This window comes from Anabrus simplex, chromosome 12, assembly GCF_040414725.1.
Source record: "Anabrus simplex isolate iqAnaSimp1 chromosome 12, ASM4041472v1, whole genome shotgun sequence".
NCBI lineage: Eukaryota > Metazoa > Arthropoda > Insecta > Orthoptera > Tettigoniidae > Anabrus > Anabrus simplex.
The window spans coordinates 68343488-68361572 of record NC_090276.1 but is presented as its reverse complement, the minus strand read 5'-3'; the positions used below and the strand labels follow the sequence as shown (position 1 = coordinate 68361572).

The following is an 18085-nucleotide window of genomic DNA, read 5'->3' as shown; positions in this document are numbered from 1 at the left end:
TCGTGTCTGCAAATTTGATTATGATGATGATCATGATGATGATGATCATGATGATGATGATAGTTGTTGTTGTTTAAAGGTGCCCAACAGCTAGATCATCGGCCCGTAGTGGTAAGAGGTACAACGAAATGAAACGACAATTAAAATTTCAAAATGTATCCACTGACTAGAAACTGAAAGGAATGATGACGAAAAAATTACCATGAATCCAAAACAATCAGTGGATCCAATTCACAATGCCTCATATTCTGAGATGATGCTTGTTGTCCAGAGGGATCCAAAATCTAGGTCATCGGCCCCTCGTAATCGAACTAATCACTGGTAAAGCAGAACCATGGTGTTCCTCACATAGTGGAACTAATCACAGGCCACGTATACTCATGGTGTTGCTCACATACTGGTACTAATCATAGGCAATGTAGACTCACGGTGTATCGCACATTCTGGTACCACCCACATGTAAACAAACCCATGGTGTTGCTCACATAAAGGCAATGCAGACCTATGGTTCTCCTCATATAGGTAACGCAGACCCGTTCTGAATACAAGGGAACCAATGCAATTCAGCGCGGCGCACGGACGCGAGTCCGTGATGCCGCACGCCGCTACCCCGCCTCAGTGGAGTCACTGCCTTCGTGATGTACAGGCCGTACTGTACCTCCGATGACGTCACTCAAAGAGGCGAACTGTTTCCTCCGTCCGACCCGTATAATGCAAGGACATGATACGTCTGTATCTTTTTTAATTATGGAATATTTACAAATGTTGTATTAATATTACAGGTGAGATCACTAAAACCTGTAATTGCATCATAACTCGTAAGTCAGGTCTATGTAATTTTAGGAGAAGTAGGTTTGAAGTGCGATCTACGCGGTCAAAGCTTCATGTTTTACTCGTCAATGTACCCAACAAATAATTATTATGCATTAATACAAATATGGAGACAACGAACATGCAATAATAAATGTTAGTTCTATACCTCTAGATGGCCACAAATACAGTAGCTTTCTTTTTTTTTTTTTTTTTGGACACTTCTGGCACTATTCTTCGAAGATTTTGAGATCCTTTCTTCTATACAAACATTTGTATCACTTTTTGTTTAGGAATAGCCCATGTTTTCCCAAATATTAATGCACTGATCATCCAGGTGTATTAGTCACTTCCTACATTCACGGAAACTACCGGAGAATGGTTCTTACTCGCATTAATTTTGGGGAGAAGAGGCAGCGCGTACTCAACATTACGAACCCAATAAATAACCATATCTAGGTTCCATTGGTCACTGTCCACTTTTTTTTTTTTTTTTTTTTTTGCTATGGGCTTTACGTCGCACCGACACAGAAAGGTCTTATGGCGACGATGGGATAGGAAAGGCCTAGGAGTTGGAAGGAAGCGGCCGTGGCCTTAATTAAGGTACAGCCCCAGCATTTGCCTGGTGTGAAAATGGGAAACCACGGAAAACCATTTTCAGGGCTGCCGATAGTGGGATTCGAACCTACTATCTCCCGGATGCAAGCTCACAGCCGCGCGCCTCTACGCGCACGGCCAACTCGCCCGGTCTGTCCACTTTTATACTTGTCCTGTATCAACAATGAAACGCTCTGCTGTAAATCTGTGAAACAAGAAAGTCAAAAGCAGAACTCATCATCAGCTCTGGAAAATGAGTGAAACATACACCCTTATTCATCGTAATAGGTATTTTTCGGTTGGAAGTTTCGTTTCTCATAAAGGTTACCTGGCCCCATACAAAGAAAATGAAAATATTGATGTCTATTTACTTGTATAGTTGTATTTTCGCCGTGGTAAGGACAAGTTCTCAGCGTTGTGGGAAAATTTGCACCACATTATATTTCCACAAAAACGTGTTATACGATAACAATTAAATGAATAAATTATAGGAGAATTATTATGTCCCTTGAATTTACATTACTTACCACGTGAAGATACCATGCCTAACCTAAACTGTGAGGTCTCATTATCTTAATAACAGCTGTTTACGTAAATCCTGATGTGATAAATTTAAAGAAAAAACATGCAATATAGTTAAATATAAATTTTTGTCTCTCAACGGTCACAATTATCCTAAGAATGCCCCAAATCCTTATGGATTACATTCACAAGTACAACTTGTAACATTCACTTAGCTCGCCTCAATCGATCAGCTGATTGGCTTGGTGCGCTTTCTACAGTACGGCCTGTATATTACGAAGGCAGTGGTGGAATGCACACGATGGTACTAATCACAGACAACGCCCAGACCAATGGTGTTCCTCACATAATGGTACTAATCACAAGTAATCCCATGGTTCCAGGTCCTTCATCGTTTGGTCGCCCCTTTTAGTCGCCTCTTACGAAAGGCAGGAAATACCGTGGGTGTATTCTTCGTCTGCGTCTCCATCCACAAGAGGTATCGGTAGATTTACTGCCACCAAAATTAACTCTTGCGGGAGTATATTCCGACACCTCGGCGTCTCTGAAAACCGTAAAATTAGTTAGCGGGAACATGAAACCCGGTGAGGTATTGCAGCGATTTAGTAAGAGATGAAAAACAATTCGAATTATCGTGGATTAATCAATCAATCAATCAATCAATCAATCAATCAATCAATCAATCAATCAATCAATCAATCAATCAATCAATCAATCAATCAATCAATCAATCAATCAATCAATCAATCAATCAATATTGATCTGCATTTAGGGCAGTCGCCCAGGTGGCAGATTCCCTATCTGTTGTTTTCCTAGCCTTTTCTTAAACGATTTCAAAGAAATTGGAAATTATTGAACATCTCCATTGGTAAGTTATTCTAATACCTAACTCCCCTTCATATATACTAATATTTGCCCCAATTTGTCCTCTTGAATTCCAACTTTATCTTCGTACTGTGATCTTTCCTACTTTAAAGACACCACTCAAACTCATTCCGAATTTGAGAAGTCCGAAATAGGGAGTATTTACTGTACATCCAAACCATATGTCAGGTCACACCTTTTCAACTACATAAATAATAATTGGAAGCATTACATGAACCAAATCCATTTGGTAAAGGCGTGATGAACAACACAGATAATTAACACAGCATGATACTAGTCCGTGTCATCATTACCACGGGATTGAAATCAATCATATAAAGTTTGTCAATTATTTCGTTAATTACTAAAATTAATTCAACCGAGTCCGTACTTATTTATCCCCAATGATAGGCCCGCAGGTTATATACAGAGTGAAGCGAAATTCGCGAACTCGGGCATCGCAGCGTGACACCTCGCACGCCAGCAATAAAAAAATGCATCTCACAAAAGTTCATCCTGCGAATATATCTGGCAGAAAAAGGACGTTGAAGAGTGGCAGTCTAGCAACACTGTAACCACATGTAGGGTAACTACCTCTGTCAGCACATATTAGTCGTGTTGTACAGTTGGTGCAGTGGATAGAGTTTTGGGTTAGCGTGCAGGAGGTCGAAGGGTCGATCCTGGGTTGAGGCGTATGCTTTTTATTTCGTAAATGTAGTTCCGGTTGTATGGTATGTCGTTTTCATTGGTCAGCTTTGAAAGACGTCCGTCTCTGTGGTGTAGTGGTTAGCGTGATTAGCTGCCACCCCCGGAGGTCCGGGTTCGATTCCCGGCTCTGCCACGAAATTTGAAAAGTGGTACGAGGGCTGGAACGGGGTCCACTCAGCCTCGGGAGGTCAACTGAGTAGAGGTGGGTTCGATTCCCACCTCAGCCATCCTGGAAGTGGTTTTCCGTGGTTTCCCACTTCTCCTTCAGGCAAATGCCGGGATGGTACCTAACTTAAGGCCACGGCCGCTTCCTTCCCTCTTCCTTGCCTGTACCATCCAATCTTCCCATCCCTCCACAAGGCCCCTGTTCAGCATAGCAGGTGAGGCCGTCTGGGCGAGGTACTGGTCATTCTCCCCAGTTGTATCCCCGACCCAGAGTCTGAAGCTCCAGGACACCGCCCTTGAGGCGGTAGAGGTGGGATTCCTCGCTGAGTTCGAGGGAAAAACCGACCCTGGAGGGTAAACAGATTAAGAAGAAGCTTTGAAAGACGCCAGATATCATACCACCTGGACTACATTTACGAATTAAAAAACATACGCCTCAACTCAGGATCGACCGCTCGACCCCATGCATGCTAACCCAAACTCTAGCCACTGCGCTAACTGTGTAGCACGAATAATATGTGCTTACATAGGTAAGTTACTCTACATGTGGTTACAATGTTGCCAGATTTCCACTCTTCAACGTCCTTTTTCTGCCGGATATACTCGCAGGACGAAGTTTTGTTAGAGACATTTTTTTATTGCTGGCATGTGAGGACGCCCTAGTGCGCGAATTTCGCTTCACTCTGTATACACATTTCTTCGTTCGAGATAGAAACTGGAGACCCAACCAAAACTCGTCCTAGCAATGGCATGGGAAATGCATATCTGTATTGCTGTTATTGTTGCTTGATTGTATCAACATTGGACTTGAGAGTAAACAAATCAGTGTACTTAGAGCATTTTAAATCAATCTGATAACCATCTTGACGGATCAGTGTTAGAGAATATATTAGCAGAGTGTGAAGCAATAATATTGCTTCAAGATAGAAGACGCATGGTCAGCTGTAGAGAGTCACTGACTCTCTGTTTTTCTTGTTGACTGGCCGCTGTAAGTTACTTTCGCGCATTGGATAAATTCTCCTGTTAACAATTTTTAATTTTCATTCCACGAAGAAATGCACTATTTCCTTTATAAACCGAGTGAAATGGACGTGCGGTTTGGGCCGCGTGACTGTGAACTTGCATTCGGGCGCTACCATCTGTTACGTGCTCCCGATCTCAACCTTTCTCTTACCTTGGGCATACTTCATCGCTCCGGTCCTGTAGACATTATACTGCTCTGCTCCGTCTGCTTGCTAGTCACCCTCACTACTGCTTGGGTTTTCGCCCCTCCTCGCGTCACTTCGTGACGTCATCTGTCTCCAGTGCTTTCTAGGCCTGCCTTCCTGGCCTATATACCTCGCCGCTTCCCTTCCACCGGCGATCAGGTGTGCTTCGGATATTGTAATTAAGCAGTGGGAGCTTGTGCTTTCCGCACGGCTGGTCCGTGTTGGTTTTAACCTGACTTCAATCTTCTTCTTCTTCAAACCGGGTGAGCAGACTTATTATTATTATTATGCTTTCATATTTGCACTTTTCTTGCCTCGATAGGCTCTGCCACTGTTTTGGACTCTGAACTTTAGTCCCTTCGGGACTCAACAAAAATTATGGTGCACTAAATCTCGCTTCTCTGACCTATTATCGGAGCGTGAAGGAAAAGGAGTTGTGGATCGCCAACCTCATAAGTGACCTGGAACTATTTTCGTGTAGTGTAGTGAACGTCATTTTCCATCATTTTGAACTGGGACTTTGCAGCCTGATCCCTACCTATTTTACCATCCCCTTTCTTTCGCTTCCTTATTTTTCTTTTACTGGTGCTTTTCCTCGTCCTTTCCTCCCTCCTTTCTTTCTATGTTACTTTATGAAGATTTTAAAAGCTAATTAATGGTAAAATCATGGTCTGCGAATCAGATAGTATACCTTCTCTTTACTTGTGAAACACTCTATCTTCTTTCCTATTTGAAGCAAAGTGTGTTTATTTGGGGGGATAAGATATTGTTTGGTCTCTTACTAGCTTAGGGAATGTTTCATTCCACTTGTGTAAAAATTGATTACGCTTGCTCAGAACTTCTTCGTAGTTCGACTTCGAATGACTTCAATTCACGTAAAATTCTTCTGATCTAGTCGTTTGGTACCTTAACAAAGAAAATATTAATGATAACTTGTGTTTGATCGTCTGTTGTTCCCATTTTTCTTGTACCTGTGTATACCAAAGATTATCTATTTTAATCATTCTTGTATAATACATGTTATCTCTTTTTGGTGCTACTATAATACAATCTGTTACTTGAAACCTGTTGTTTCGGGTGTTATCATTCTTTGTATCCCCTCCCATTTATTCTAAGTGTACCTACTACGGAATTCCTCTTGGGAAAAGGCCCAAAATATAATTTCATACGTTACTCCGCTAACGTCTTGCGATATTACATTTATTGTTAGTGGTTGCTTGATCACGATAATCGGACGGCATAGTTACCTCATACCTCACGCTTCCCTGCACTCTGCTTGGTCTGGTGTACTACCACAGCATATTAGCGTATGGTTGATGGGAGTCATCTCCTCCCTCTTTTCTTAGGAATCATTACTATTATTATTACTCTAATTACCAACCAAACGTAACACATCCCAGTCGTATCACTTTCCAATTTTTCCGTCGCCGAGAACCCTCGATGTGATAGTGCGACGTTAAACTACTAGAAAAAAATTCTGATTGATTGATGGATCTTTTATTAAGAAACCTTTTCCAGAAATAAAGTTTACTGGTTAAGAAATTATATTTAAAATTGCATTATGAGTCCAAATATCCTGAGTAATTGGGGACTAGCATGATCCGGATATGCAGAAATGTAAGAACTGAATATTAGACTATACGTCGTTGTAAAGTGAAATTGCATTGGGCTACAGCATGTATTAACGAACAGGAGTTTCAAATATCTGACACAAAATAATTTCTAAAAACAACATACAGGAAATATTAAAAGAAACTCTTCATATTTCACTCCAAAAAATAATTTGTGTGTACACTCTATTTTAACATATCCACCCAAGTCAATTGCTTTAAGACCAATGCACAGCCTGGTGTCACTGGTGCACGTTTAAGTCACCTGCATTCTAAGACACTTGAATTGTAGCAAATATATTTCGTCTCCCTAAATTAGACTCTATTCCGTAACATGTGTTCCTGTCAAAAAGTTTTAATAATAATGAAAATATAATAGGTTATATTGAAATCAGAAAGTACATTCCATTTTGGTTATGAGCATAGCTCGTCATCCTCAAATAACAACCTCCATTGCCCTGGCCTCTAGAAGAACCTGATTCATAGTCCATGAAGAGGTCTATAATTTTGCAGAGAATGGAAGCACTCGTGGGATCGATAAGATTGCGTACAAAAACATAAAGGTAGGCTATATAATTAATCAAACCGTCCGCTTTAAATCATTCGCTACCCAATTCAACGATGTTTTTCGTGAGAAAACATAATAAGTCCACCTTTCCATTCTACAAGCAAGCATAAAACCTAATAATAATGTTTTTTTCCTGTACGTCTCACTAACTACTTTTACGGTTTTCGGAGACGCAGAGGTGCTGGAATTTAGCCCCACAGGAGTTCTTTTACGTGCTAGTGAATCTACAGACACGAGGCTGACGTATTTGAGCACCTTCAAATACCACCGGACTAAGCCAGGATCGAACCTGCCAAGTTGGGGTCAGAAGGCCAGCGCCTCAACCGTCTGAGCCACTCAGCTCGGCAGCATAAAACCTAAACAAGATAGAGGTCTTAGGCATGTTCATCGCGAGTAGGACAAAATACCAAAGGAGACAAAAAATAAAGAATAAAAATCAGTACTCTCCCCACCTACCTATATCTTCGAGGAGTGTCATTGCCCTTTCTGTCTCGAAAACATCTATGGGCATTTTAAGAAATCATCCTGTTTAAAGTCGAATCGATTCTTCCTACATTGCCACTATGTACTTAAAAAAAACTGTTTCATACCTGCCAACTTTTAGAAAAAAAATCGGATTTTTTAAATTCTTGGATTTCATCACGTATGTTGCGCCACGGTCTCTGTGAAAAGGGACAAGGTAAAAGGCATTTATATCTACAGTTATAATGCGAATTGACCATTACATTTAAAATCTTAAACTAAGAAAATATAAAAATGGTTACAAGAAAATGTACGTAGATAATCATTCTCAATTATGACAATATACATACGAATAATAATATTTAAATCACACCGACACACGGAAAAAATGCATAATAGTTTCCTTTAACATATTGTAAAATGAACGGAAATTTTATAGGCATCTCTGAACACTTGGAGATAACGTTTATGTTTTGTGGCCATAACGTGAAGAGAAAATACCAGAAACTGTCACCGACACAACTCTCTGAAATGCATTCAAAACATTAAAATTATGAAGTAAGAATGATACAAATGCGCGGAAATACGCGAAACACATACAAGACAGATCTATAGGACTCATACATTATTAACATTTGATTTCGACAGGGGGAAAAGCATAGAATCGCAAGAAAAAAACACGTGGCCTACAACTCCAACGAAACTAAGCACAGAGCGATGTTAACAGCGCGAGGACTACACATACACAACAACAAACTCATTATTTCGTCTCGATTAACGGAGTCGCTATCGCGCGATAGCCTCTCTTGTTTGTAGGACGATTGCCGTCCTGAATTCCCAGCTGTAACGCACACACGCTGCAGTGGTGAGCGGGAAACACGATAGGCCTATACGAAAGCGACGGACGTCGGACGATACATTCACGAAATAAAACATCAAATAATACGCTTGGAAATGAGGTTGCGTAAATTACACAAGCACATAGGAATTTATCCTTTATCCTAGTGGCAGAGTATTGAGCGTACTGGAGATTATATTGGTCAAAAATAGGGAGAAGTAAAAATAAGTTGGAAAATCGGAAGTCGAGTTAAAAAACGGAAATTTTTCTTTCTACTGGTACAGTGTATATACACATAGTATTTTAGGCAGCCTCTAAATTGGTGAAGGGTTTCTATGTTATTCTTATAAAACTGAATATACGGAGTTTCGTTCAAAAATGTTCGAATAGTTACAGATGACGTAACGAACGAAGAAAGAAGAAAACAGGTCTTGTATACATTGGTCGGAAGCCCAATGTCTCGGAGTTATCATCCGCTACCACTAGCATCAATGATCATGATGTTCCAATAATTTAGGAGGATCTATGTAACAAAAGACGGGAATACGTTCCTACTTAAACATTGGTCGTAAACCTACTAGCGGGTTGTGTTATGGTCTTACTATGACGGGGCACCGGCCCATTTTCACCGTAGGACTAGGCGACACTTAACACGGCTCTTCCATGAGCGATGGATTGGTGGAGGAGGGCGAATATTTTTGGCCTACTCGTTCGCCTGACCTTATCCCTTTATATTTTTGACCTTGAGATCATATGAAGACCATGGTGTATGCGGTCCCCATAAGTGATGTGGATACACTACGAAAACGCGTGTTCAATGCCTGCGATTCAGACAGGAGTGTTCCAACCATTGCGACGTAGGGTGGAAGGCTGCAATGGATGGCGATTACATCGAGCGCATGTTGTGAGGAGTAGAACAAACAGATGGTAGCGGACCATTACTCCGGAGATATTATGTTTGCAACCAATGTTTACAGAACTTGCGTGTTGCCTCCTCTGCCAATATTGAACGTTTTTCAAGGACACTCTGTATGTACAAGTGACAGGAGAGACAAGCAATCTATACGAAGAAATAGTCACATGTCTTAAAATTTAAAATGATCGGGCGAGTTGGCCTTGCGGTTAGGGGCGCGCAGCTGTCAGCTTTCATGCGCGGGATAGTGGGTTCGAAGCCCTGAAGATGGTTTTTTGTGGTTTCCCATTTTCACACCGGGTAAATGCTGATGCCGTACCTTAATGAAGGCCACGGCCATTTCCTTCCCATTCGTAGACCTTTCCTATCCCATTGTCGCCATAAGGCCTATCTTTGTCGGTGCGACGTGAAGCAGATTGTAAAAATATATCATTGAAAATGAATATTTAAAAATCGTGTTTTTAAATTTTCAGGAACTCCTCAAGCAACAGTGCAAACTATGTCTGCGAACGGGAGATGAGGTTTTGGCACGGCAAGGTCGATGAGGGGAAGTTGTTGCGTAATGCAAGCATGACAACAACAGTTTGTTTATGTAGGAACTTTACAAGATGAGCACCGTTATTTTCCTCTTGTAAAATCACTATGTAAATAAAACTCTATGTTGCAACCTCACAAATGATTGGGATACTTGGATCAGTAGTACTGTATAGCCTACTAGTTAGTGCGGAAGTTATTGATTGATTGATTGATTGATTGATTGATTGATTGATTGATTCTTGTTTTAAAGGAGAAACATTTGTTGATTATCAGCCTTGGTGTGCAGAACAGTGACAAGAGCCTGATCAGTTGGGTGTCATCGGTTGGGAAAACGTTTTCGATACGTAAGTCCTTCCTTTGATCTATTATATCTTGCCTCATCACAAATTACAATCATATCACACACATTTCATGATTTGATAAAGCCTTTTTGCCTGTACTCCGAGTTCCTTCCTGTCTGCACCTCGCAGTGCACTTACACTGACCCTTAGACACACTGACCTACATTACCCAACCTTGGGAGGACGACGGCCTGGGGAAATCAGACCTGTGTTGACGTTCTGTTTAGTTGAGGCGTCTATCCAGTGCCTACTGACTTCTCGACTGAAGTTTTGTGATTTATTTTCTCCTACACTAATTACGATAGGAGTAAAATTTTTGAAGATTTTTGCTTAGAATTTCATCTTCCACCACCAGTTCACCCTGTCCCTTAGATCTGCTGTACAGAAAACAAGGAAGGACAGAATTAGGAATGATCAGATACGAAGAGACCTGCAGAACAGCCTGACTATGGAAGAATGGCTGGGTATTGCAAGATGGCTAGAACACGTCAAGCGGTTGCAGGCGATTCGAACACCAAGGAAGTATTTTGAGACGATCGTCCCTGGACGTTCAAGAAAAATTCGGTTAGACCATATAAGAGTAGAGAGAAGGAACACGGGATGCTCTAGAGAGAGAAGAAACATACCAAGACCATAACAAATGGAGGTACATCGTTCTAAAACATCCTACCCATCTCGCTGGTAGGAATTCATGATGCTGATGATGGTGAAGAATATGAATTTGTCGTTTTTGATATTTGCGGCTAGGGCGTTCCAAAACCTACTCAATTATTTTGTCGGCTCTGTGACACCGTAGAACTTTTTGCAAGCCGACATTGTCCGAGATGGTATACAGAACTGCCGTTTTTACGCTCCTGCAACATCTGGTTCCCGCTACCGTATTTAATACCACACTTACTTCAGCTCCTTAGCTGAATATTTAGGTTTTTTTTAAAGAAACTTTTATTTTCTTCAAACTGCTGAAATAAACTTTCAGTAATACATTTATAAACTAGCTGAAAAATAAAACATAGCGTGATTTGATGATGTTCTTTTAAGAACGAAACACGTAATTCTAATTTAATTACCGTATTTATTTTTTCAAGTAAAATACTGGTATCTTTTTTCAGCTAGTTTAGTACTCAAAGTTAGTTTCTGCACACTGAAGAGCATACCATTTATAAATTGAGTCGAAGCTGAAAAGAAATGGCTTTAGATATTAAACAAAATGTATGGTTAGTTTCGCAGTCTTCCTTTTAGAGGGCCCCGGGGTCAGTTCTGGGTCGTGGTGGTGGGGATTGTTGTTTTAAGAGGAAGTAAAACATCCTCTATATAACACTAATCAGAAGGAAAAAGTGAAGGGGTCGACACTTCAGCAATTTAAGGTATCGGCCAAAGGAGGACAAGGGCCACGAAGGGCGTGAAAATGAAAGACTCCCTAGGCCCCGCAATCTAATACCGTCGGGGTCGAAAAAAGAACCAGAGCTGACCAAGTGAGGTCGGACAGAATAGATAACATGAGGAGCGTGGAAGAAATACCAGCATTTATCTAAGGTCCCTGTGGTCATCAACCTACACTCCCAAGCTAAGAACATCTTCTAGTCGCCTCTTACGACAAGCAAGGGTTACCGTGGGTGTTATTCTACAGGGGGTTAATTCAGAGTCGTGTCGGAGATTTATTCGCATTTGTTTAACTTTCCTTGCTCGGGGGTTGTCATGCTTGTGCTTCTCTCGAAACACACTTCTTCATAATATCAACAAAACACACCGCTATACCAACCACCACAGAAGAACGTCCGTCCAAATAGGGTTGGAATCTGGAGAAGCATGACCAAACTAGAGTGTGAGGAAAGTGAGAAATGAAGAATTTGGTATAGAACCGATGTCAAGGCATTGGAATTCTGTACCACATAACTTCTTGAATCTACCGGAAGCCTTCACTCTTAAGCACACTGAAATGACACAGTCCTCAATCGAGATTGAACCCCGATCTTAGAAACAGAAATACAAAGATTTGTTGACTGCACCAACGAGCTTATTCATCGGTTGAGAAACCTATGTCTCTGCTGTTATAAATTCATTTTTCGATCGTAATTTCAGAACTATGACTGCCGGTAAAGGTCCTGTAGAAACCGACTCAGAAAAAAAAAAAAAAATGCTCAAGCAGAAATAAATCGATTAGCGAATATTTGGATTTTTATGGGTAATTTCACGCAAAAATGGATAACCAACTTTAGTTTGGTTAATAAATGAAATTACAGGCTTCAGTTTCGAAGTAAAAATGAGGCACCAATTATGCATGGAAAGTAAAATTCTATATTTAATTGATTAATTCCTCCGTTATTTTAGCCAGTGAACATGGGAATACATCAACGCGCATATGAGCAAATACAAATACAATTCCACAAATAAATTAAAGCAAGTCGTATGAAATAACATGAAAGTACAAGTAATTCCGAGATTTATTTTTAATCCGTATCATGTACGTCTTATAACAGCGGGGAATAGTGAACCATTCAACTGCTAAACCTACGTAAGCTGCACTCATTACCTCTTCGTCACAGAACATTTAATCCTGATAAACCAAATTACTTTTCTTCATAATTTACGTTCCCCATGATTTGTTAATCACCACAGTACACAGTCCGGTTGCTCTCTCATTATACCGTTTTGCATCGTACTGCAATCTACAGTCGATCTTACGCAATCTCTGCTGCCATGTCATGGAATCTCAATCAATCAATCAATCAATCAATCAATCAATCAATCAATCAATCAATCAATCAATCAATCAATCAATCAATCAATCAATCAATCAATCAATCAATCAATCAATCAATCAATCAATCAATCAATCAATCAATCAATCAATCAATCAATCAATCAATCAATCAATCAACCAATCAATCAATCAATCAATCAATTCTGATCTGCATTTAGGGGTCCCCAGGGACTCTGAACTTTGGAGCGTGGGTTGGCGACCACGGGGTCCTCAGCTGAATCCTGGCATTGCTTCCACTTACTTGTGCCAGGCTCCTCACTTTCATCTATCCTATCCGATCTCCCTTGGTCAACTCTTGTTCTTTTCCGACCCCAACGCTATTAGGTTTTCGAGGGCTAGGGAGTCTTTCATTTTCACGCCCTTCGTGGCCCTTGTCTTCCTTTGGTCGATATCTTCATTTTTCGAAGTGTCGGATCCCTTCCATTTTTCTGTCTGATTAGTGTTATATAGAGGATGGTTGCCTAGTTGACTTCCTCCTAAAACAATCATCTAATAATCTCTGCATTTAGGGCAGTCGCCCAGGTGGCAGATTTCCTATCTGTTGTTTTCCTAGCCTTTTCTTAAATGATTTCAAAGAAATTGGAAATTTATTGAACATCTTCCTTGGTAAGTTATTCCAATCCCTAACTCCCCTTCCTATAAATGAATATTTGCCCCAGTTTGTCCTCTTGAATTCCAACTTTATCTTCATATTGTGATCTTTCCTACTTTTATAAACGCCACTCAAACTTATTCATCTTCTAATGTCATTCCACGCCATCTCTCCGCTGACAGCTCGGAACATACCACTTAGTCGAGTAGCTCTCTTTCTATCTCTCAATTCTTCCCAGCCCAAACTTAGCAACACAGAATGGTCACTGTAAATGGTCTTCAGTTCAGAGAGTGCTGGGTTAATTTCCTGGCCAGGTCATGGATTTTAACATTGGTTAATCACCTAGCTTGGGGACTGCATGCTTGTGTAAGTCTTAATACACATATTCATTTACCTACAACACATTACACTACAAACTACCACAGAAATATGCAATAGTGAATTCATCCCTCCATGTAGGATGGGCATCAGCATAGGCATCCAGCCATAAACTGGGCTAAATCCATGGAAAATGTTGACCCCAGCTAATTGGGAAAAGGCCAGGAAAAAGAAGAGTAAGCAATTTCCTACAACTTTGACCCTTTCCTTAAACTGTAAGTTGACAATATTTGGTCATGAAGATCAGTGCTTGTTTGTCTGTCCCTTGAAATCTACCAGCTTTTCCTTGATAAACACTTTATTTTTATAAGTTCAATCAATCAATCAATCAATACTCCCCTCCCTGCCAACATTAGGATTGTGACTTCTCTTAAGAAACATAAGGTAAAGTGCCATAGGTACTTGCTTGATTTATCGAACTGACCCGCGAGATGCTCGGATTCGTGAGTGAATAGTTTAAATATTACTGGACTTCGATTACATATTTTCAGAATGATTCTTATTCTGACTACTTTTTAAGATATCATTTCGCTCTCTTAAGGGCCACGCTTAACATTCGTCAGCCTTTCTGGATTTCCAGCACTCCTTCATCTTGATGGGGAATGTAGTTCTTCACTCTGCAGCAGCTCGTTGGTTTTCTCTTTCCGGAAGATCTTTCATTTGCTGGACTGGTAAGTGGATTTGCAGTGCTGTTTCCATACATTAGACCGACATTTGAAAGCTTCTTTTCCCAATAAATGAAAGGAAATTATCTCTCCAAGATACTAAAAATAAAAGCAATGTTTGATTTTCTTTTCATTTTACGTATCGAGCAATGCAGTGGCATTACGAAGGTCAGATATGTCTGCTTTGTTCCCCCTAAAGATGCCTGGAGATCTACGTTTTTAGCTACCTGTTGTAATGTTTTAGCCTGGAGGCGGGTGTTGTTGAAGTCGTTATGAAATAACATTAATACTGTTATCAGTCACAGTCCGACTCGTTGGCTGAATGGTCAGCGTACTGGCCTTCGGTTCAGAGGGTCCCGGGTTCGATTCCCGGCCGGGTCGGGGATTTTAATCGCTTCTGATTAATTCTTCTGGCTCGGGGACTGGGTGTATATGTCCGTCCCAACACTCTCCTCATCATATTCAGACAACATACTACACTACCAACCACCACAGAAACACGCAATAGTGCTTACATCCCTCCATAGAGGGTTGGCGTCAGGAAGGGCATTCGGCCGTAAAACAGGGCAAAATCCACATGTGTGACGCAGTTCGCACCCGCGACCCCACAGGTGTGGGAAAGCGGCAGGAAAAGAAGAAGAAGAAAGAAAACTGTTATCAGTCACAATTTGTATTGGTTGTATTCCAAAACGCATTTCAGAGCCTATAGCCTATTGCGTTAGGGAAACGTTGATTTATGAGCTATTTCACATTATTAGTGATAGGTATCACTAAAGCCCTTCCACAGGTCTTGGGAGCGTGTGTTAGTGAACATGGGGCACTGAGACGAGTCCTGCCATTGCTTCAACTTACTTCTGCCACGCTCATTTTCATCTACCCTTCTGACCTCCCTTGTTCAACTCCTGTTCTTTTCCGACCCTGACAGTATTAAGTCGAGAGACTCTTTCATTATCACGCCCTTCATGGCCCTTCTCTTTCTTTAGCCGATACCTTCATTTTCAAAATGTCGGATCCTTTCCATTTTTCTATCCGATTAGTGTTATTATAGATGATAGTTGCCTAATTGTAGCCTACTTCCTCTTAAAACAATAATCATCACCAGCATCAACTTGGTTTACTGGTGATATAAGCCAAGATTTTAAAATATACTTGGAGTGTCCGAGCAGAACTGAACTAGAGAAACACAATGATACTGTGTATCACTATCAACCGGTGGAGTGCAATGCGAAGCTGCTATTTTAAGGTTATGCTTCATTCCTTGCAGTGAAACGTTCTATTACCTACCATTCCTACCAAGGAAATACTCAAAAGTTATGTAATGTAACCTAAATCTCCCATTGTACCGGTATTCTATTCATAAATGTTTGTTACATGTCAGTACAGGCTGTTTTTGACGTAACATTTATTGAACGGTGAATACCTACACTCGTTCCTTATCACTATTTGAATCAGAGTCGACCATTTCAGTGATCTTCATGATTTTATGCCAAAATATTAAAATACCGCTCACTTTGGTTTCACTAATAATATGAATTATGAGTCAAAATACACTCATGGAAATAATCCTAATAATATGAGTAACTTTTATTAGTCATGTTGTCTATGAAACAATTTACTAATATTATTAGGAACATCTACTAATAATTTTGACTCATAAACTAATAACTAATATTATTAACTAATAATTTTATGAAACTTAGTTAATATTATTAGTTTCTTACTAATAATATTAGTAAAAGATGTTTTATGAAACAGGGCCCAGGTGCTGAAATGGTGACATTCAACTGATGGTCTATTTGATACAAACAGTTGTGGAATACAGCTAAATAAAAATTGTGACTGGTAACAGTATTAATTATTTCATTTCGAATCAATTCGCAGTTATGGACAAGGACTACGTTAGAACATGGTTGTTTTTAAGATCTTGAAGTCATCTGCCATTACGACTAGGTCATCTACCAAAGCAAAACAATCGATGTTCCGTGCTTTTGATCCATTGCCCAGCCTAATAATAATAATTGGTTTTTCGGGGATCAACATCATTCACATAACCACTGGAGCCTTTATTAGGTAGACCAGGGGACAATGATCAAGTAGGATTTTACTGAGTAGAGTGACTGTTTCTTTCTGCTTCTCATCTCGTCAATAGCGCCTATGGTAACCACCCAACTGGTTACCACACTCAATATTGCTTAACTTCGCCTACAAATGACGTCTGATTGAACTGGACTCTGAATCCTCGTCCCAAGCTAGTGCAGCTTTCTTTTCAGGCACACCCCTAGTCGAGATGAGCTTCGTGCACCATTTTAACCACATACCAGCCCTCCTGCCATTCTAGAACTACCAGAAAACATACCCGGGACCACAAGGACTGCAGATAAACCGTTACCCGGACGGCACAATGGCCTGCAGACTGAATGTTGAAAGTCATAAGAGTCTATAATGAAGAGGTACTGCATAATATATGACATAATTCGATCCAACAACGTTGAGCACAAAGAGAGAATGTTCTTAGCTACACAGTGAAATGAGGAGGCTTATTCAGGAGAGACTTACCACAAAGAGGTAGCCTATGACGATATCAGCATCTTCAGGTGTATCCAGAGCGTTCCGTTTCAGTATGTCAGTGCTGACCCATGCACAGTCCATGTAGCTCCTCACGGAGCTGTCGTCATGAAACCTAGAAAGAAAAATAACAACAAGGTAAACGTTGTGGTCGCCGATATCAAAATACTTTTACCCGGTATAGAATATTTTATAACAGATTCGAGACGTCATATGTTTGGTTTTGTATTGTTTACGGTGTTACATGAAGGCATATTTTGGATTTACCTTCCCAAACTGAAAACCGAAGCATTTATTGAAGGTTGCCACGACACTGTTTACCATTTATATACCTATCTACCCTTTTGTAGAACCAGGAGCTAACAGGTTCATGGACATTGTAGCTTTTACAAAAAATACTAATAGAGCCGTCATTATAGACCCTGTAATCAGGTACAAAACAAACGTTCTCGACCAAGCGGTCTTCTTCTTCTTCTTCTTCTTCTTCTTCTTCTTCTTCTTCTTCTGGAAAAGTGTGGTTGGACTCATGTGTTATCGTCCAGTCACAAACACAGGTTATTAACCTTTTCACTCCCAAGTTTCTTTCAGCCTTATACATGCCCCATACCAGATTTATCTGGACGTTTCGACAGTGGTTGTAATAGGCCATAAATACTTTGTATTTACATAGCTACTGAAAAGTCATGGAACGACAATATTAGCAATAGTTTTCTCCTAACACTTTTCCCAAAACTTGAAAGAAATTGGCGTCATAAATGTCGACAGCTTGTTTCACTGAAACTTATCTCCACTATATCCATTAAAAATCAGACTCATCATCACTGCCGCAAATTTCTAAAATATAATCTTTCGTTATGCTTTCTTTACACTCCTGTGCACCCATCTCAGAAGACAGCTGTGAAAGAAAAACACAAGGCACATAATTATCGTCAAAAAGGCGATTTATGAATCGTCCGTCGTCTGAACAAACCATATCAACAG

At 40.4% G+C, this 18085-nt stretch overlaps 1 protein-coding gene across 1 annotated transcript in view; it reads right to left on the bottom strand.

Annotated features, from left to right (window-relative positions):
* Positions 1 to 18085, bottom strand: part of LOC136884148 (uncharacterized) — a 239606-nt gene that overhangs the window by 106830 nt on the left and 114691 nt on the right. Inside the window, exon 6 of the mRNA XM_068229811.1 lies at positions 17096 to 17219. Within this exon, the coding sequence (XP_068085912.1) occupies positions 17096 to 17219 (124 nt within the window). The remainder of the gene's footprint in view (positions 1 to 17095; positions 17220 to 18085) is intronic.